Source organism: Palaemon carinicauda, chromosome 11, assembly GCF_036898095.1.
Source record: "Palaemon carinicauda isolate YSFRI2023 chromosome 11, ASM3689809v2, whole genome shotgun sequence".
NCBI lineage: Eukaryota > Metazoa > Arthropoda > Malacostraca > Decapoda > Palaemonidae > Palaemon > Palaemon carinicauda.
In genome coordinates, this window is record NC_090735.1 from 136,408,468 (window position 1) to 136,431,702 (window position 23,235).

At 37.2% G+C, this 23,235-nt stretch overlaps 1 protein-coding gene across 4 annotated transcripts in view; it reads right to left on the minus strand.

Moving 5' to 3' along the window:
- Dora (Dorado) overlaps window positions 1-23,235 on the minus strand; it is a 153,414-nt gene that overhangs the window by 35,635 nt on the left and 94,544 nt on the right. For 2 of the 4 annotated variants that reach the window (XM_068383472.1, XM_068383473.1), the window contains exons 13-17: window positions 11,965-12,190; window positions 9,557-9,802; window positions 4,478-4,611; window positions 4,083-4,337; window positions 3,607-3,754 (exon numbers count right to left, since the gene is read on the minus strand). In XM_068383472.1, the coding sequence (XP_068239573.1) occupies window positions 3,607-3,754; window positions 4,083-4,337; window positions 4,478-4,611; window positions 9,557-9,802; window positions 11,965-12,190 (1,009 nt within the window). The remainder of the gene's footprint in view (window positions 1-3,606; window positions 3,755-4,082; window positions 4,338-4,477; window positions 4,612-9,556; window positions 9,803-11,964; window positions 12,191-23,235) is intronic. The other 2 variants (XM_068383474.1, XM_068383476.1) reach the window with 2 other exon arrangements.

Sequence of the window (23,235 nt, forward strand, 5' to 3'; positions counted from 1 at the left end):
TTTTTTTTCCCCATAAGAAATAATGGTATATATTCTATTCCGTTCCCAAGCACTCGAACAGGCCCAAAATATTAATAAAACGTGTACCTAAACAACAATAATTATCTAAATGTGTATGAAATTGGTCAGAAAATCCTATAAAACAATTTTAAACCATTTACTGTACTAAAATAAAACAATTTTAAACCATTTTCTGTACTGTAGTGAACATACCTTTGAGCAGCGGTTCGATGGCATACAGGGATGGATGTGGAGAGGATGGAAGGGGGAGGTTACTGCTTGGAAGGAGAGTCCCCTTCCATGATGTGGCGGGGTAGTTCTCCTTCAGGAGTTGTTTCTCTCTCCAATGAAAGGGTGGGCAGATCTATTTCAGGGGTTTCTTCTCTTCTTTGTCTCTTCTTTGGAGGAGAAACAGGCTTTGATGTAGCAGCTTTCTTTTCTTTTGTGAAAAACTGGTCTATTGTTAATTGTTTCTTCCTCCTCTGCAGTATTCTTCGAAAATGATACATGACACTATCATTAAACATATGCACTGCCCGGTTTGCTACTGCAATTTCTGGGTGGTATTTTTCAGCAAAAGCCTGCACATCTGCCCACTTGGAACAAATTTCATTGATGAGAGAACTTGGAACATCCTCCCTTACCTCATCCTCTTCTGAAGATTCCTGCTCCACAATCAGATCCTGCTGCTGTTGTTGTTGCAGGTGCAACAATTCCTCCACAGTCAACTCGGTAGAATGGCTTTCTACAAGCTCATCAATATCATCCTTGTCGACCTCAAGCCCCAAACTCCTGCCCATGACAACAATTTCCTCAACGACATCAGTGTCATCAGAAATTACAGGGGTAGCAGTGCTTGGACCCGCCTCTGGTTGGAAACCTTCAAACTCCCTCTCTGTGACACATGATGGCCACAGCTTACGCCAGGCAGAGTTCAATGTCCTATAGGTCACACCTCGCCAAGCTTGGTCAATCATGTTAACAGAGTTGAGGATGCTGAAGTGTTCCTTCCAGAATTCCTTTAGGGTCAACTTCGTGTCACTGGTCACTTCAAAACACTTTCTGAAAAGGGCCTTGGTATAGAGTTTTTTGAAGTTTGAAATGACCTGTTGGTCCATGGGCTGGAGTATGGGAGTAGTATTGGGGGGCAAGAATTTGATTTTGATAAAGCTGTATTCTTCTTTCAAGTCATCCTCGAGACCTGGAGGATGTGCAGGAGCATTGTCCATAACCAGAAGACATTTCATTGGCAAGCTCTTTTCAATGAGGTAAGCCTTAACCTGGGGGGCAAACACTTCGTTTATCCACTCAGTAAAGAATTGTCTTGTGACCCAAGATTTAGTGTTCGAGCGCCACATAACTGGTAGTGCACTTTTACAAATATTATTTCGTTTGAACACCCGGGGGTTGTCCGAGTGGTACACTAACAAGGGTTTGATCTTGCAATCGCCACTTGCATTTGCACACAGCAACAATGTTAGCCTATCTTTCATTGGCTTGTGACCTGGCATCTTCGTCTCGTCCTTGGTAATGTACGTATTGGCTGGCATTTTCTTCCAAAATAACCCAGTCTCATCACAATTAAAGACTTGTTGTGCGATCAAATTTTGTTCATTTATGCACCGATCGAATTCCCCCACGTATTTATCGGCTGCAATTTGATCCGAACTAGCTGCCTCCCCATGCCTAGTAACACGATGAATACCTGTTCTATTACGAAACTTTTCAAACCAACCCCTGCTCGCTTTAAATGTAAATGAATCACTTTCACTGGTACTCGGACTTTTCTTCACTAATTCTTCATAGATATGCAACGCTTTTTCACAAATGAACGCTTCACTAACACTTTCCCCGGCCAACTGTTTTTCTTTAATAAATATTAAAAGCAACTTTTCCATCTCCTCAATCACTTGTGGCCTTTGCTTAGTTACCGCCGTAACTCCCGTTGCAACATTCGCCTTCTTAATCATTTCTTTATGCTTTAAAAACGTAGAAATGGTCGACTTCGCCATTCCGTATTCTACCGCTAAATCGGACACTCGTACACCATTCTCATATTTCGCTATAATTTCCTTCTTCAACTCGATCGTTGTTCGCACTGTTTTCCTCTTCTCCTTCCCCTTAACACTCATTACTTTCTTGGGACTCATTATGAAAGCTAAAAAAGCAATTAAAAGCACTGAAAATCACTAAATCACAACGAATGCTGATCGCGCGTTGTCTGAGTGACGCTCTCGAGAGAACTGATGCTTCCCGAACAAGCGAGAGTGGCCGAGATGGCGCGATCATCACAAAGCCCATGCGGTCGTCACGTGTTCGGCTGGTCGAGTACCGAATTTTTGGTCGAGCACCGCAGCAAAAATTTCTCGAAAATTTTGGTCGAACTCCGAATTGTTCGAGTATAGAGTCGTTCGACTACCGAGGTATCACTGTAGTACTTACCTCGAACTACTTCTAAAGAGTTATCTTCTCCACAATAAACCAACCTCGTCTCCTACTCTGGGTAGGAGAGGGTGGTAGGGAAGCTCTGTCAGGCGAGACGCCCGGCGCTAGTCTTCTTAGGCGAACCCTTCGTCGCCTACTTCTTCTTGGTGCTATACCGCACCCACTCAAACTCCTGGGGAAGAGCAATGGGCACTTCCCGCAACTGACTTACCTCGTCCCCTACTCTGGGTAGGGGAAGATGGCTGTATAAGAATCTCTATTCGACGAGGCATTGGGAATTAAGTGGCGAGGAGAGGCTCGTCTTCCTATGAGCCTCTTGGATGTATTCTTCCTCTTGGTGCCGAAGTGCACTCACTGCACTACGTTCCAGGACTAGTAGTCCTGACACGTGGTTGAAGGGGAACATAAGCTGCCCCTACACGGCTAACACCGAGGATAAGGGGAGGAAGAATGATTTATTGTAAAATTGTTCCCTTCAACTACTAATTCCTTGAAGGAAATACAGGAATACTGTTCCATAACGCACACAACGCACGACACAAGCACTTAAGGAAATGAATTAAACACCGGGTAAACACACGGTTGAAAAGTGAACGCACAGGAACACTTGGGAAAGCACACTGCGAAAAAACACAAGTCCCCACGCTGGGAACACGTGGAACACTAAACGCGCACAAAGGATCGAGAGAGACGAGAGCGAGGTGTGAACACCTCACGACCAAGGAACTTAATGGGGAGAATGACCCAGAGAAGCAGCGACCTGCCCTAATCCTGCCCTCGGGGCGCATTCCTTGGCGGCAGGGGTAGGCCTCTGTAGAGAACGGAGTAGGGGGGTAATGGCGCGAAAAACCTTGGTCGAGAAAGAGGGATCACAAGTGACTCCAAAAGAAAGTAGTTCTCGGTAAGTATTTTGTGTTGGAACAATTACTCTTTAATAAACAAAGTGAGCACATTTCACATTAAAGTTATTATAAAAATGAAACCACTACTGAAAAGATGGAAGAACCTAACAATAAACTTTCCATAGTGAGATCTTGATTGAAAAATTTAACAAATCCCAATAATGAAGAATTTTATACAAGTAATTAGTTCATCCCTGGTAGAGAATCCTCACAGCAAACTCAAACAACTTAAATACAAAATAAAAACTAAACAACTTACTTGTTATCCACGACACGTGAGATGAATACGTTCTTGACAACCAATTTGGACTAACACAGTTATGCAATCCCAGGGCATACAATCCAATTTGGAAAGCACACATGTGAAGGGGTCGATGAGGACCACGATGGTTTTGAGTAGTGCTTGGCTGTTGAAAATAAGATTACCAAATAAACATTGTATACGATCTAGGGGAATGCTTCAAGACTAATCTAAAAACTGAAGTGGCAAGGAACTTCTAACATTTTTGAAAAGCATGAATGAAGCTAAAATCAACACACCTAATAATTCCACACATTAATACTAAAATAAAAAATTAATTCAATATACCTACTGTATATCTGCTAAACCTAGCCTTTATAAATATATTACACACTAACATCAAAATACATAAGGCATGTGAAAGAGATAAATTTACCTTTTTCACTTGTATAAATGAAGTCTAGATTTGCATAATCAGATATAATAATATTTACCTGTGTGAATAAAGATGTACTGCTATTTCCTCCAGCTCTATTCAAAACAGTTTTTGCCAGTTCAAACATGAAATAAGCACTTGCTTCTGAAGGCTGGTTAGGTACGGTTGGATATGCCCTTTTTCCTTTGAAACGTACACCTTTGCCATAAGCTGGCTGGGGTCTCGGTTGGGCAGTCGTATTTTCAGTAGGAGGTTGAGATACTGGTTGAATTAATGGGAAGCCAAGGGGGGGAGACTCAACTGGTTTGTTTGCCTGCAAAGGAAAATAAAATTATTTATCAATTTTCTATGGAACAAATTTATAACTACCATAAATATCAGATATTATATTATACTGTACAGTATTTAAATACATATGTAATTTAAACAAGTATTTGACTAAACTATGGTTACCTCTAAATTACATATCTTGTCGCCACTTGAGGAAGATCCAACACTATCGGATGAATTACCGGAGGAACCAGAATCTGAGCCAGGTCCTGCTGATTTTATCCAGGCTATAAGGTTGTCGCGGGTATGGTACAAACCTGTCAAAGTTACGGTTTCTGGACTAAACAAAATTTTAAAAAGCAAAATACACTATCGATAACAAGGCTTCTTACCTAAATGATGAACCCGGAATATTTTTCATATATATTTGGAATACCAAATATTAATTCTGTATTATAAGATATTTCAATAATTATCAAGTCATATTTCGTAACTTGCATATGGCACAACTGCAGAATCATATTATGTTTAAAAAAAAAAACAGCATCTATTGCTCTAACTTTTCCTATAATAATGATGTTGGATATTTTGTAAGAAAATTAATAGTAATGGAATTCTTAAACTAAATATAATATATATATATATATATATATATATATATATATATATATATATATATATATATATATATATATATATATATATATATATATATAAAACAGAAATCTTTTGCTTTCTCATGGTAGTTTAATTGTGATGCTGCCTAAATTGTGCCATGCATAATCAATCACATTAGGTTGTGTGAATTTCTTGAGTTTACCCTAGTCCAACTTTAACATCTTAATTTATACTACAAACAAACTCTTGTAATTCATCAAGAAATGAGAGGCAGATGTTCCATAATAAATTCTGGACCTACTGCTCTTCAATCTGTTTTTAATTTCCATTTGTACGCTATGGTCACTTAAACCACGCCCCTTCAACTCCTTAAAATTTGTCATGCACAATATTTTGCTTCCTTTACATAAAAAAAAACTTTTGAGTCAGCATTTGAAGAGTTGAGAATATCATCCAATGGTGAATGTATAGTCCAGAATAATTCAAAGGGCTAGTTCAACCAACTAGTCACTAACCAAAAAGAAAAAAAAATTACATAATATAGTGCAGGTCCACCATCAATAGTTTGGCACCATTCTTCTAGAATCTTGCCGGATTATTGGAGGTCATACTGAAACACCTATCACACTGGCTAACAATACAAATTTTTATACATGTAACTTGCTAATTACAGATAACCTCATCAGTACTGGACTACTGTATTAGAAACTTAAATTAGATATTAAACGTAAAATTAGTGACCGATTTAAATAATGCGCAATTGCCAAAATTTAAACGGCAAAGTGTCTTCAATAGTTTACTTGTCTTCAACCATTCATCAAAGGCGTTATCGTATTTTCTCATCATGGCTCAATAAAACTACATAAACCAATTCAACTTCATGCCCCATAATTTGCACCATCCATTTCCAACCAAAATAGCTTTATTATAACACAAATAATTAAAGCATGTTCCCTTGAATGAAACCATCATTAACTAATCACAGTGGTTAGCAAAGTAGTTTTGCTTGTTAGCTTCCTTTCATTTTACCGCATAATTTTGAAAAAACAAAACAAAAAACTGTCAATTGAAATGAATCTTTGAAGATTTTCCCAAAGTTTACAAATAATTATAATCTAGATTTTTCATGGTTAATTTGCCATTAAATCAATGCGTTGCATTTTAACTCAATGACTTCATTTACTTCAGTTTTTCCTGAATTTAGCTATTCTATTAAAAATCTAAGATTATGACCAAAATCAAGACCGAAATGTTGTGTATTTACTAAATAAAAACAAAGATAATAGGCAAGAGCAAGGACTTCTGCTTACTGTATGTGGATTTTAGTCTTTGTTATGCATCTTAGCTGTTACAAGGTAATAACTTCTCTTGAATATATTAGTTCGTTTAGTAATTTATAGCATTCCTTTCCTATAATGCTAAGTACTTATTTTCCTCTTCAATATACTGTAACATTTCATTACCTGGCTAGAAAGAACACATACTGACAGTAATAACAAATGTACAATAAACTCATCACTCAGCAGTAACTTGAATACCAACTACAGTACGCAATAAAAAGACATAAGCAATTGTATGGATTTCCAAGTACTGTAGATTGATTTCGTTTGTAAGCCATAACTTCTAATTAGCAAAATAAAGCTATAATTTAAAATTCCAAAATTTTATTTGCAAAATGAATAAATATATAACATATATATATTAATGTTATTTGTGAAAAAAAAAATTCTGTTAAACCTTCCAAAATATCTAAGTACACTGCTGTCCATAAGGAAATATTCAAGTAATCTTAGGTCAGTGTGCATTAGTGTTTGATCACGAGGAATTACGATAATTTGTTGATATATGTATGCTTATAGTATGGCCGGGATATTTTTGCAGTAATTCAGTATGGTGCTTAAAAAAAAAAAAAAAAAAAAAAAAAAAAAAGAAAAAAAAAAAAAAAAGAGAGAGAGAGAGAGAGAGAGAGAGAGAACTAGCTCTGTTTTATACAGTAATCTAGTTTAATGAGTGCAATATAATGTTATTACAATAGTTTTAATTAAGATAGCCTTAGGTAACTTACAAACTTACTTCAAATATTTTTTTTTTTTTTTTTGCGTATCTATGCCGTCTCTTAGCCTAATGCTATTTCCATCTTGATATGCAATACAGTACTGCATCAGCCACTATTAAATCAAGACAGTACACTGTATACAGTACAAAAACATTCTTTGAGCAGAATTGGTCATGATCTCAAGAGAAGTCAGTGTGTTCAGCTATACTCAATTTTTTTTTAATGAGACGCATTTGCACCAACTCGCAGAGATGCCCTTTTGGCTCGGAAAAGTTTCCTGATCGCTGATTGGTTAGAATTATCTTGTTCAACCAATTAGCGATCAGAAAACTTTTCCAAGCTAAAAGGGTACCCCTGCGAGTCGGTGCAAATCTGTCTCACTAAAAAGAATTGACTAGTTTTTATTTACAATTGAGTAATATTGTAAGGTGAGGATAAGGAGACTTAGGTCTTTTCTTATACCTCATTCAACGGAAGCAAAGCAATACCCAAACAAATACGTAATACTGTATTAATAATCCGGCAGTCTTAAAAGCTTCAACGATGCTATATATAATATCTTATTAATTGACTAATTCTGACAGGTGCCTGAAATTATTGTCAGATTATCGATGGTAGACCTGTATGAGGTATAAGATATAAACCATAAAATTTATGATTTAAATGTAACTAACTCTAACTCATGTCACATCAAACCATCTGAAAATATTACATCAAATGAGGAACTATATTATAATTGCATGGTAATAGAATATTTTGTTTCTAAATTTTACAGTTTGCAACTCTACAATTTAACACAATAACAGAAGGGGAACAGAATGGTGAGAATATGTTAAAGTATATATCTGATTATACTTTCTATATATTTTTGGAATTGAAAATTGCATTCTCCAAAGATATACAAACTAGAAGTATTTGGCAGTAATTATTTTCATTGTTGAAACATTCAAGCTGCATATGTGGTGAGGAAAAGGGGAACTGCGCATGGTTCACAAAAGGATTTATGTGTACAAATACTTCATGTTTGTGTATCTACAAAATATACAATGTTTAAAAATTGCTATTGGTTCCAGCTTCAATAAAAACTATAATTACAGGAGAAAGACTCCCTGGATTAATAGTTTTGTCTTGTGGAACTTGACAGGCAATGTTCTGCGGGACACAAACATTAGATTATTACCCTAACCCCATAACCAGTATGAGCCTATGGTAAGAAACTAACAAAATGGTTCAATTATCAAAAGATATAGCCTACTCCCTAGTCATGTCCACAAGCATGGGAAGGCTGACACCAGGCATTAACGATGAAGGTGATTCACTCCAGTGCCAGAGTTTGGCTCCCAAAAAAACAACCCGTACTATAGGTACGAAAAATAAAGTTCAGCAAGTAACAAATATCATCGAATTATCAAAAGAGGATGGATGAACCACACAAACATTAAAACAAAGCTATGAAGGTGAGGATGTGTCGGTTCCAGCTGTAGCAAAATATATCTGAATTTGACATATCTGCATATATGAGTGGAAAGACTATATACTTCTTATTGTAGAAAGGTTTTGGGTTAACCTCACTTCAACCTGTCATGCGTGGCATTGACTGATGCTAATACAAATACATACATAAGGCTACTCTTAAATTCCGGGATCTGACCTTTTCATTAGCAGCAAAATCTGATAAGTAATGCAGATCATAATAAAGTCTTCAAGTGAACATTCAGGATATCCCACAGGAAAAATGAACTCCATACAATTTATAGCTGTGCCAACCTATAAGTTACACTGGTCAAGAATTCTTTTTTTCTGCAAAATATGCTACACTTCTGAAAAATAGCCTAGTGAAAAACTCCTTAAAAATGTACCTTGATTATTTCATACGTTATAACTACCAGAATTAATGGGAAAACAATATATCTTGACGAAAGTACAGTCAATCAAAATATATGATTTTTCTATTAATTTTGTTTTCACTGTAGTACTCCTACAGAATGCCGTTATACTGCATTGGAAATGCATTATATGTACTGTACAGTATATGTATAAATGAATATATATATATATATATATATATATATATATATATATATATATATATATATATATATATATATATATATATATATATATCTATATATAAACACACATACTGTACACATATACTGTATGTATATGTATGAATATACACGTATACATTCAATCTTCCGTTGACAATCGCAGGTTACCTATCATACGCGAAGACTAAAAGCACAGATATATATATATATATATATATATATATATATATATATATATATATATATATATATATATATATATATATATATATATATATATATATATATATATATATATACATATATACATATATATATATATATATATATATATATATATATATATATATATATATATATATATATATATATATATATATATATATATATATATATATATATATATATACTGTATATATATATACTGTATTTAAATCTTCTCACCATTCTGTTCTTTACTGGTGCCACGTTCAAAAATTCTTCTAATGCTTTACAAAATAATAAATTCAAGCCAATACTTTTATAAATCATCATCACCTTCTACAACCGCTGAGGTAGTCTGGTGTGAACGGTTTGGCATTCGCTTTTTTCTGCTCTTGCCCGCAGCCGCACATTTCTCCTCCCATGCCTTATAGTCATCTTCCCAGCTGGGACTTTCACCCTCTTCTCCTTCTAAAAACCTTGAAGAAGAAGCACCTCCCTTGGATCTTGCACCACCAACTGGCTGTGAAGGAGACAGGCTCAAACGACTTACAGTGCCTTCAATGTCAGACCCTATGGTTCCTGAAAATAGAGTATGAATTTGCTTCATTGAATGTACTCCTGCTTCACGATTCGATTGCATAGGTACATTGTACTTAAGAATCTGAACTTTTGACATTACTCCTGTTACCTTTCTTCTTCACAGCCCTTATAATCATTTATGCTTCAAGTAAACAAGGCACTGTATTCTTCATTAGGTTTCCTATATCTCGAGATATGAAGGCATCAATGCCTCATACTTCCGGTCTTTCAGTTTCCTAATAACTGGATTCAGTTCTCTTGTCTTGTTGTCAGCATCTTTCTTGGGTTTTAATGATTAAAACTAAGATTACTCAAATGAGTAGATTCCTTCTTGTCAAGATTGGCAATAATGATTTAGACCATCTCGGAATACACATTGCTGGGCCACCTTCCTTAAGCTTTGTACTGCCTGTCCCCTAGACCTAGTACTACCTGCTTAGCATAGCATTACCAGCCCACACTCTTATGACACGCTGCACAACTACATTCCCCGCACGCTTAGTCTGTAATTCCTTATCCTGTCAAACTAGAAGGGTTTTCTTGGCCTATTATTGATGATGATGCCCAAAAGCGTAAAGAGGGTCAAGGCAAAAGCTTTTCTGACTTGTATTGACATTTTTTAATGTAAACATTTGTCTATGTCATCCTTCATTTGTTATCCCCATCTGCTTTCTATTTTTTCACATACTGTAGTAATCTATTCTATGAAAGTTTGCATTGTAAATTAAAAGCCTCCCAGGCTTGTTCCATATAAAATTTGCCCTTCTTAATAATAATAAAAAATAATGATCATAAAATAATAATTATAACAAAGATGATAATAATAATGATAAAAATGCATGACAAAAAGTGCACAATATATTGATGAAAATTCAAGGGTCTCAATCAATACTACTGTACTGTATGCAGTACTGTAACTACAACTTAAAAAACGTTTCAATAAAAATAAGTAAAATAAAAAGGGACCGTCCTTAATAACTAATAATTTGTCGTCATAGTAACTTTTGCAAGAGTAAAACTCAATACAAAGCCTCTTTACACCTCTCACAACAAAAAAACTCACCCTTTCACAAGTAGCAATTTGTATTAAAAATAAATAAATAAATGAAGAAAAAAAAAAAAAAAAAAAAAAAAAAAAAGTCGGTTTCATCCTAGCTGGCAGCTGATGCCAAACCACAGTTTGAAAGCTCGTCGCTGATTGGCTGTTGGTTCAGGCTTAATCCCCCCCGCTGACCGACAACGATGCAAAACATTGCATTTGTTCGCGGTACACGATAATCATTTTTGCTTTATACCTCACTTATTTTGCATAATATCTACCTGGTTCTTTGCTCACACAGACTAAAGGTAGATGACAAGTATTACCTTGAAAAATATATCCACATCTTGAAAAAATATACGAAAAAATACGAGTTGAAGTGCAAAGAGCACTGAAATAAAACTTATGCAACTTTTTTACCTACAAATGTTATGCAAATGTCAATAAAAATAGGTGGATTTTGTAGAAAAATGTCCTCTTGAATGTCATAAACCTGAAAAAATAATGCAAGGAAGGAAAATAATGGCAAAATATTTGGCTTTGTACCGAGATATCATTGCAAATTTTGGTGATGTTTCATCAGTGCTGCAGGCTTCCCGCCCGCACACGATCACCCGTCGTCATCAAAATATTCAGTTACTCATCAGGAGAAGTTTTTATTTTTTCCTTCGTAGCTCACTTATTTAGGTCGTATCTACTTGGTTCTTTGGTAACAGACCAATTAATAATGAAAGACTATAATTTCAGTGAAAAAATATCCACTTTGCCTAAATTAATTTCAAAATATGAGTTGAAGTAAGCTCTCCCCTGAGAATCTATACCACTCCCAACAGCCAATCAGCAATGAGCTTTCAAACCATGGTTTGGTTCCAGTTGCCAACTAGGATGAAACAACTACAGTATAGTTCTTTTCCATGAAAAGAGGAGGGCAACCCAATCAATAAGCTATTGGATATATTTTGGCAAACACAAAGAACTAGCTCCTCTTTAAATCCTACAATGCTTTCATTGTATGGAATATCCTGAAATTATCCTATTTTCTTCTTACTCAAATAGGAAAAGCATCATATGAGCCTACACACAAAAACAACCGTGTTGCTATAAATTACCATAGATTACATACCTGTAAGATTTTGTCTCTGGAGGGACTGTATTGAAGATTGTTGCTGCGGTTGTAAAGGTGACGTAGCTTGGCTACCAGTTGATGGAGTTGGTTGCACGTTCAGAGATATCCCTGCCAGGGATGTTGATGGTATGACAGCTGTTACACATCCACCAGCTGCAGGAGAATCTGCTACTCTCATGGCCCCAACAGTTTCGGCAGTCTCTATACTACTACTGGTAGCTGGCTGTTATTGAAAAATTCAATAAAACCATTCATTTATCTTGAATCACTCTCAAATGTCAAATAAAAATAAAAACATTAAGAGCCGTAATAACTAGTAAAATACTAGTCAGTACTTCAATTAGATTTACTACATATCCATCAATCATCCAGCCCAACGTCTGCAGAATACAATGTCCCCAGACTCGCAGCCTTTCAACTTTCAGACAGAATAAGAGCAAATTTTCTTGCATAAAAAACTTGTATCTACCAGAACTAACAATGTTCTTCCCCATGTTTGGTAATACATGCTTTAAACATTATCAGAATACCTAAGAGACAAAGTATACAAATGATGATGCGATCACTTGATAATGGCCTGGCATAAAAAAAAAAAAAGAGTAAGTCCCCTACTTATGAACAAGATGATCTCCAAGAGTGGCTTCTCAAGTATATATATATATATATATATATATATATATATATATATATATATATACATATATATATATATATATATATTATATATATATATATATATATATATACACATATATATATATATATATATATATACTATATTATATATATATATATATATATATATATACTATATTATATATATATATATATATATATATATATATACTATATTATATATATATATATATATATATATATATATATATATATAAAGAAGTTCCAAAGTTCAACAATACCAACTTACGACATCCAACTAATAAACCTCTACCCCGTATTCTCCATGGCTGGTTCAGGAAAGATAGGGGTCTCCCTGTCTAATTCCTTACTCAATCAAATTTTTTCACTGATCTTTAAGTAGTTGTAGAATTGCTGTAATTCCCATACTGATATATTCAAGTGTTCTAACATATTCCCTATCTTTGAAGGGTTTTCATTAGTGCTAAAGTTATGATAGAATAAAGAGCTTTCTCAGAGTCTATAAATGCTATACACTAACAAATTCCAAAACAATTTGTATTTTTCCTAGGTATAAAAACCTGAGTTATTTATATGGGCCACAAGGTCCTCAACTTGAAGGGCACTTTCCTGATAAAGGCTAGAACATATCCAAGAATATTTAGATAAGTATTTTACACGTTGAAGTTGACATACCCTTCCACCTTTTCAAGAGGACGAGTTGGCTGTAAGTTAGTGGTTTGGACCCGCTTTACAAAAATATCCGACAGATAAGCTGATACATCTCTATGCATTCATATTCTTTATATATTTGGTTGAATTTTGGTGATTTTCATGCCCAAATGTCATATTCACTAAAAGTTCCAATGATTTTTCAAATAAATTTCTATGCTGAAGCTCAACATTCTTAAACCAACATTTATATTTGGCCTCTCATATAATTCCACCTGATATCTTAGTATATATTTTTTAGCCCTATTCTATTACCTGATAATATGACCTTATTCCAGAAAAAATTCAGCCACTTTGTTTCATTTTGTTGCCCCATTTTTTTTTTATTAAAGAATATTCACCATTTTTCTCAATCCCGTGTATAATCTGTAGAGATCAAAATCACTTCTGCTCAACCACAAAGATACTCGAGATACTACCGCTAGCGCGTTATGGGGTCTCTTGACTGGCCAGACAGTACTAAATTGTATCCTTCTCTCTCATTACAGTTCATTTTCCCTTTGCCTACACACACAGAATAATCTGGCCTATTCTTTACAGATTCTCCTCTGTACTCATACATCTGACAACAATGAGATTACCAAACAAGTCTTCTTCATCCAAAAGGGTTACTACTCGGTAATTGTTCCGTGGTTACTTTCTTCTTGGAAAGGATAGAAGAGACTCTTTAGCTATGGTAAGCAGCTATTCTGGGAGGACACCAAATTCAAACCATTGTTCCCTAGTCTTGGGTAGTGCCATAGCCTCTGTACCATGGTTTTCTATTGTCTTGTATTAGTGTTCTCTTGCTTGAGGGTACACTCGGGTACACTATTGTATCATATTTCTCTTCCTCTTGTTTTGCTAAAAGTTTTTATAATTTACATAGAAGATATTTATTTTAATGTTGTTACTCTATGTCTCATATATTTCATATTAATATAGTTTATTGTTTTCACACATAGACGTTAGCCTACTGACATTCTACATAGCATGTCATGTTCTCGCATGTCATGTTCTCACATGTGCAATCTCTATTTCCAATCCTGTGATATACCTAAAGCAAGAATTATCCAGTTCATAGTGATAGTCATACGCAAAGTGGAATGACAGAACAAACAAACTTGATATCTAATGAACTAAATTTATATTATCCCTCTCTCTCTCTCTCTCTGCACGGCAGAAATGTTTCTTTTGTTATTAGTTTTTAGTTTATCAAATATTTCATAATTATACATTATAGATTACTTTTTGTGTCTAAGGAAACAAATGGATATTTTCATTACATTTCTGTATAACGTAAAGTTCATTATTACCGAAGAGTTGTTTTATATGGCTACTTATTGCGGAATTATTACAAAATAACGTTGTTACTATAACGAATATAAAGTTTTTTATTTTACACAGAAAATCAGTGCTTTACCATTTAGAGAAAATTGTATAAAATTTCTGAAAAATTATTCAATAATCATTTAACAATGAATGGAAAAAAATATTTTGGTTTAGAATGAAATACAATAGAAAATAAATAAAAAATTTGAAACATTTATTCTATAATCAGCAATAAAACAAATAAACATGGAAATGTAGGTTATTATAGATTAAGTGCGCATGTATATCTGATGGTGACAAATCTTGTAAAGAGCTTGAGGGCGGATCCGATGCCTCATAGTGAAGGGCTTAAAGTTTGCTCATTTTAACTAGAAACTTCCCATGAATAGCTGTTCCCTAAGTCAGCAATAAAACGCATTCTATCTAAATATTTATTTCTATCTTCATATTTTATTTACTTTTATACCTACAATGTATATGGACTATTTGTTACAGCCTTCCATGGTTTATTGCATGTTAAAAGAGGTAATCGATTATTACTTGAAGGAGTAAATCATAGCCAAGTTTTGGCTCTATCTCTTAAATAATCTAAAAATATTTCTATTTTCTTGAATATGTCTTACTTAACTGGAGGTAATTCTAACATTCCTGTAAAATCTTTATGCCATCAAATACAATGTATGGTAAATCTAGTTGAAATCACTAATAGCAAATAATGTTAACGAGGTATTTCAAATACTGTACTGATAGCGGCATATGTTTAATTAGAGAAAATTTTCTTACTGTCCTGTACTTGAATATATCTCATATAAGCACTGACATCGTACATAGATCTGTTTAATGAGTGTATTCGATTAAGGCACTAGAGTAGCTTTCTATTTCCTTCAGGCAAGTGCATATTCAAGTTATCAAACTTGTTTTAAAGAGCTATTCACAGCATGCCTTTTCATTTAATGTTGTCCTATTTTACAACAAATGTAAGCTTATTTCAAATGTTACATTTGTTTCATAAGAATACAAATACACTTGTCAATCACTGTCTCTTTACAATATATACTGTGTATATAAAGTAGCTAAATTTTAGTAAAATTGCTAGGGCAAATTTAGCTGAAAGTTACACTTTAGAGGCCCCTTTAGTTCAACTTAGCATCAACTGTTTTTGTAAATTAGTAAAACGCATTGGAATACCCTTATCGTATATAGCTGCAACACAGCTCTCAGTATGAAAATACTTATAAGAAAGAAAATTAACATGGACCAATAAAGCTGGAAACCATCTTAAAATAGGGATGAAAATTATTATACATAAGCTCTATATAGATGGAGGTAGGTGGAAGGGGGGGGGGGAATCTTGTTAACACACACAGTAGGAAGACATAATAGAATGAGTTGGGCAGTCAACCATGACCATTGATGCCGAGGTTAATTTGTGAACATACTACCAGCTATTTTACTACATCTCTTCTATCATTAAAAAATGTTATTTTTATAATAAAATAAATTTTTGAATATACTTACCCGGTGATTATATAAGCTGCAACTCTGTTGCTCGACAAAAAACTCTACGTTAAAAATCCGCCAGCGATCGCTATACAGTGAACCCTCGTTTATCGCGGTAGATAGGTTCCAGTCGCGGACGCGATAGGTGAAAATCCGCGAAGTAGTGACACCATATTTACCTATTTATTCAACATGTATATTCAGACTTTTAAAACCTTCCCTTGTACGTAGTACTGTTAACAAATTACCCTTTAATGTACAGAACACTTAATGCATGTACTACAGTACCCTAAACTAAAACAGGCACAAATATTAATGGTGATTTTATATCATGCATCTCCTAAACATGCTAAAAAGCACGATAAAAAATGGCAACCAATGTTTTGTTTACATTTATCTCTGATCATAATGTAGAAACAAACTGGAGGTAGAGCTTTGCTTATTACCCAGACATATTTCCCATACTTTTCCCTTAGAACTACATCACATCTTCCTACTTTAGATATATAGATATATATATATATATATATATATATATATATATATATATATATATATATATATATATATATATGTGTGTGTGTGTGTGTGTGTATATATATATATATTTATATGTATACACATATACATACCTACATATATACATAAATACATGCATACATATATATATATATATATATATATATATACTGAATATGGGTTATGGAAAAAATCCGCGAAGTGGTGAATCCGCGATGGTCGAACCGCGAAGTAGCGAGGGTTCACTGTACAGGTAGGGGGTGTACATCAACAGCGCCATCTGTCGGGCAGGTACTCAGTACTCAACGTAAACACAGAACTCAATTTTCTCCTCGGTCCACTGGGTCTCTATTGGGGAGGAAGGGAGGGTCCTTTAATATATAATCACCGGGTAAGTATATTCAAAAATTTATTTTATTATAAAAATAACATTTTTCAATATTAAACTTAGCCGGTGATTATATAAGCTGATTCACACCCAGGGGGGTGGGTAGAGACCAGCAATAATTGTTTACATTATTATGAGCTAAGGATTTTTTATTTCATTTTAGCAGTTATTCAAAATAACAAACATAAAATAAATAAGTACCTGGTAAGGAAGTCGACTTGAACAATTACTCTGCCTTTTTAAGTACGTCTTCCTTACGGAGCCTCGCGATCCTCTTAGGATGCTGAGCGACCCCTAGGAGCTGAAGTATCAAGGGTTGCAACCCATACAACAGGACCTCATCAAAACCTCTAATCTAGGCGCTTCTCAAGAAATGACTTTGACCACCCGCCAAATCAAGTAGGATGCGAAAGGCTTCTTAGCCTTTCGGACAACCCAAAAACAATAATAAAACATTTCAAGAGAAAGATTAAAAAGGTTATGGAATTAGGGAATTGTAGTGGTTGAGCCCTCACCCACTACTGCACTCGTTGCTACGAATGGTCCCAGAGTGTAGCAGTTCTCGTAAAGAAACTGGACATTCTTAAGATAAAAAGACGCGAACACTGACTTGCTTTTCCAATAGGTTGCGTCGATTATACTTTGCAGAGATCTATTTTGTTTAAAGGCCACGGAAGTTGCGACAGCTCTAACTTCGTGTGTCCTTACCTTCAGCAAAGCTTGGTCTTCCTCATTCAGATGGGAATGAGCTTCTCGTATTAACAGTCTGATAAAATAGGATAAAGCATTCTTTGACATAGGCAAAGATGGTTTCTTAACTGAACACCATAAAGCTTCAGACGGGCCTCGTAAAGGTTTAGTTCGTTTTAAATAGAACTTAAGAGCTCTTACAGGGCATAAGACTCTTTCTAGTTCATTTCCAACCATACGATAAGTTTGGAATATCGAACGATATTGGCCAAGGCCGAGAAGGCAGCTCGTTTTGGCTAGAAAACCAAGTTGTAGAACATGTAGCCGTTTTGGATGAGAATCCGATGTTCTTGCTGAAGGCATGAATCTCACTGACTCTTTTAGCTGTGGCTAAGCATACCAGGAAAAGAGTCTTTAAGGTGAGATCTTTCAGGGAGGCTGATTGTAGCGGTTCAAACCTGTCTGACATAAGGAATCTTAGTACCACGTCTAAATTCCAACCAGGTGTAACCAAACGACGCTCCTTCGTGGTCTCAAAAGACTTAAGGAGGTCCTGTAGATCTTTATTGTTGGAAAGATCTAAGCCTCTGTGACGGAAGACTGATGCCAACATGCTTCTGTAACCCTATATAGAGGGAGCTGAAAGAGATCGTTCTTTCCTCAGATATAAGAGGAAGTCAGCTATTTGAGTTACAGAGGTACTGGTTGAGGATACGGATACTGACTTGCACCAGTTTCGGAAGATTTCCCACTTCGATTGGTAGACTCTAAGGGTGGATGTTCTCCTTGCTCTAGCAATCGCTCTGGCTGCCTCCTTCGAAAAGCCTCTAGCTCTCGAGAGTCTTTCGATAGTCTGAAGGCAGTGAGACGAAGAGCATGGAGGCCTTGGTGTACCTTCTTTACGTGTGGCTGACGTAGAAGGTCCACCCTTAGGGGAAGTGTTCTGGGAACGTCTACTAGCCATTGAAGTACCTCTGTGAACCATTCTCTCGCGGGCCAGAGGGAAGCAACTAGCGTCAACCTTGTCCCTTCGTGAGAGGCGAACTTCTGCAGTACCTTGTTGACAATCTTGAACGGAGGGAATGCATATAGATCTAGATGTGACCAATCTAGGAGAGAGGCATCTATATGAACTGCTGCTGGGTTCGGGATTGGTGAGCAAAATATTGGGAGCCTCTTGGTCATCGAGGTTGCGAAGAGATCTATGATTGGCTGGCCCCAGGTGGCCCAGAGTCTCTTGCATACATCCTTGTGGAGGGTCCATTCTGTTGGAATTATTTGTCCCTTCCGACTGAGACAATCTGCCATGACATTCAAGTTGCCTTGGATGAACCTCGTTACTAGTGATATGTCTAGACCTTTTGACCAGGTGAGGAGGTCCCTTGCGATCTCGTACAACGTCAGAGAGTAGGTCCCTCCTTGCTTGGAGATGTACACCAAAGCCGTGGTGTTGTCCGAGTTCACCTCCACCGCTTTGCCTTGAAGGAGAGACCTGAAGCTTTTCCAGGCCAGACGTACTGCCAGTAGCTCCTTGCAGTTGAAATGCATTGTCCTTTGACTCGAGTTCCATATCCCCGAGCATTCCCGACCGTCTAATGTCGCACCCCAGCCTACGTCCGATGCGTCCGAGAAGAGAACGTGGTTGGGAGTCTGAACAGCCAGGGGAAGACCCTCTCTTAGGTTGATATTGTCCTTTTACCAAGTCAGACAAGACTTTATCTTTTCGGAAACCGGGATCGAGACCGCTTCTAGCGTCTTGTCCTTTTTCCAGTGAAAAGCTAGATGGTATTGAAGAGGACGGAGGTGTAGTCTTCCTAGTGACACAAATTGATCCACGGATGACAGTGTCCCTACCAGACACATCCACAGCCTGACTGAGCAGCGTTCCTTCTTCAGCATCTTCTGGATGGATAGCAGGGCTGGGGGCTGATCGTCTTGTTGTTCAGCAACGTCCTCATCAGAGGGTTCCTCATCCGAAACGGATGAGGAAACGGCAACGGAGTGGGTAACGTCTGGCTCGCTGAATCCGGTCGCACTGGTGGATGCGTGACGGAGCTGGACGCAATATCATGGAACTGCTGCACAGTCTGTGAACTGTCAACAACCATGAGTGCGCGAGGAAGCACAGCGACAACCCGAGACTGTCTAGACCGTCTGGGTTGTGCAGTCAACACCCTACCGGGTTGCTGAGGTTGACGCACTGCGTCAAAACAAGTCACCTCTGCTGGTTGTTGAACGTCCTGAACGTCAAAAACCACCTCCGAGCGTCGCTTAATGTCAACGTGCGGCTGGCAACCCACACTGGGTCGCATCGGTGGAGTAACCACCTCAACTGGCAGACGCGAGTAGGTTACCTCAGCGTCAACAGGGCGCACAACCGACCGGTTGGAAGGTTGTTGGCCAGAAGGTTCTTCTCCGCATTTAAGTCCTCTATCAAGGACGCAAGCTTGGACTGCATGTCTTGCAGCAAAGCCCATTTAGGGTCTACGGGAGCAGGTGTGGCAACAGACGGGGTTAGCGACTGAGGCGGAACCGTTTACCATCCCTGAAATCCTTGTTATGCGTGACATAATAGTACAGCAAAACTTCAAAGGCTCGACAACAGCTGTGAAGTTACCTGTAAACAACTTGGAGCGTCTCCTGGCTAGGCGCCAGGGAGAGTCTACCAGAATTGAGAAGTCTATCTGGGCAGAGGCATGAACTCCCAAGCCGAGAACTTCTCTCGTGTCATATCAGACTCTCGCTCTATAAACCAGTTTAAAAGAAGGGAAAGCAAAGGCTGTATCCCCCAAACTCCTCCTGGTGAAAAACCAGTCGCCTAGCCAACGTAACGCTCTCAAGGAGAGCGAGAGAGCACTCACCAGCTTAAAAACAACGGCTTCGAAGTAGCTAGGCCTAGTGTAAGCTCTGACGTTTAGGCGAACGAGGAGCAGCAGTTACAAAAAGATCCGGACGAAGATCCTTAAAAAAATCATCATGATTTAATTAAAGTCCATAGGAGGCTAAGCAGCTTTAGGCTCCTCTCCATCTGACAGAGTCCTCAAGGGAATATCAGTAGGAGGGAGAACAGCAACTTCCTCATCTACAGGAACCTTGTCCGATAAAAGCTCAGTCTCTTACTGGTGCATTAGTAGCGGACCAGAACGCAACGTCATGTAACTGCTTGACAGTCTGTGAACTGTCAACAATTGAACTGTCAACCACAACAGGTGCGTGAGGACGCACAGCGTCCACTCGAGACTGCTTTGACTGCCTAGACTGAGCAGTCAAAACAACTCTAGAATGCGGAGGTTGACGCACAGCGTCAAAACAAGTCAACTCCGATTGTTAGTGAACGTCTTGAACGTCAACAGGAGCATCAGCCAGTGGCCTAACGTCCAAATGCGGCTGAAAAACCACACGAGACCGCATCGAGTGTGGTTCTAAACAACCTGACTGACGTGACTAAGCTACGCCAACGTCAACAGTAAGCACAAAGGAACGTTAGGTTGGCTGAAAGCCAGGATATCGATGAGATAAACGGCTAGACTCAACGGACTAATCGGCAGAATAGTCTTCCATAAGGGAGGCAAGCATATACTGCATGTTTTGCCATACAACCCCTTAAGGATCAACGGAAATGGTTGTGGTAATAGACGAGGGTAACGTCTGTGACCGCAACACTTTGCCTACAAAAAAAAAAAAAGACTCTCGGAGTCTGTGTTACGCTTTTGTTAGGCGGCGAGCAGTTATCCGATGACTGCATAGGGTCAGAGCTGTCCTAATGGCTGTAACCAGGACGCTGGACCTGTCCTGAAAGGACTGACTTTCGCTTAAGGGCTCCGAAACCTTGTGACAGGTTTCTTATGCGAAAAGCCTAAGGATGGCGAGGAGAAACAACGTCTCTCTCGTCTTATGGTAGGGGAGATCTTGGTAAGATACACCCGATACCATAGAGGGAAAAAGTCTGTTCGTTGGCCAAGGCCTCTCGAACCCATAAGTCGTTTGACATTACTTCTCCCCTGGGCTTGGGAGCTTGTAAGAGGTCCCGGACTAGGTGAACGACAGGCACGAACAGACGAACCCTCGGACGCAACACTGTAACACTTTGCGCCTCGGACGCAACACTGTAACACTTTGCACATATCACTTTATCACTTCGATTTTCTGTTTTGCACTTATTTCTACCTGAAACACGCAATTCTACCCTTCATTAAAAGGTAGTAATTGCGAAATTAGTCGTATAATGCAAGCTCATAATACCAGCAAAAAACAGAAAACATATTTTAAGATAAAAAGAAAAATCAGTGGCTGGGAAAGAGACTAAACACTAGTTCATATAACTACGTTTTCAATCTCTCACCGCACATAGCCTGGGGACGAGAATAAAAACCTAAAAACGTTTTATCCTTCCTCCCCGTACAGCGACTAGGGACGTGAGTAACACGAGAACAACGTTACCCGCTTGAACGGAACGTTTTCTCTCCTCTCTCTCCCTCCGTCTCTATCTCTCTCTCTCTTTCTCTCTTGATTTCGCACCTAAGAGAAGAGCCCAATTATATATCGTCAAAAAAACATGTTATTTGACTAAAGGAAAAAACTGAAAGGTTTTTCAAATAAAAAGTTCCTTTAAATTAGAATTTAAAACATTTAAGCTAAGAAAGAATGAACAAAACGTCAGAATCGATTTACTCCTACTGCAAAGTGAAACCGTGATACACTCTCTCTCTATCGTAACGATAGAGCGCATGTTGAACGTCCTGAACGTCAACAACTGCGTAGCATAAAAAACTAAACGTTAGTTCATCTTTGAAAACAGTACGAAGACTATCAAAGAAATTCTTTCATAAAAAATTACATTTAAAAAGTTTTAAATCCTTAGCTCTTTAAAAGCTAAAGACGATATAAAGGGCTCAACGTTGATTAACTTCGTTTTCCAAGTTAGGACCGCCTACTCTCAGGAAAGTTCTATATAAACAAAGCATTAAAATTTATTTTTATATGTTTATAAAAAATGGAAAGTTAATCGAAGAGGCCTAATAAAGGCGGAGAGATATAAAATATATAGAGGAAAATCTATAACGTGATATAATTACTAAAAGCCTAAATATACTTCCGTCTAAGGGAAGGGTCGGCCATTTAAAAGTGAAAGAAAGTCCATACTATCTTTGTCACCATAATTAAATCTATCCAAAACGAGTTCAAGTTTTGAGATGAAGATAAAACACCTGCATAGCAAAAGCTCAAAACTAGAATAGTGTACTTCACCAATAGTTGTGAAAACAAATCCAGTTAGCACAGCGAATTAGTAGGTCTTGCCGGTAGCCCGACAGAGAGAAAATTGAGTTCTGTGTTTACATTGAGTACTGAGTACCTGCCCGACAGATGGCGCTGTTGATGTACACCCCCTACCTGTATAGCGATCGCTGGCGGATTTTTAACGTAGAGTTTTCTGTCGAGCAACTGAGTTGCAGCTTATATAATCACCGGCTAAGTTTAATATTGAAAATTTT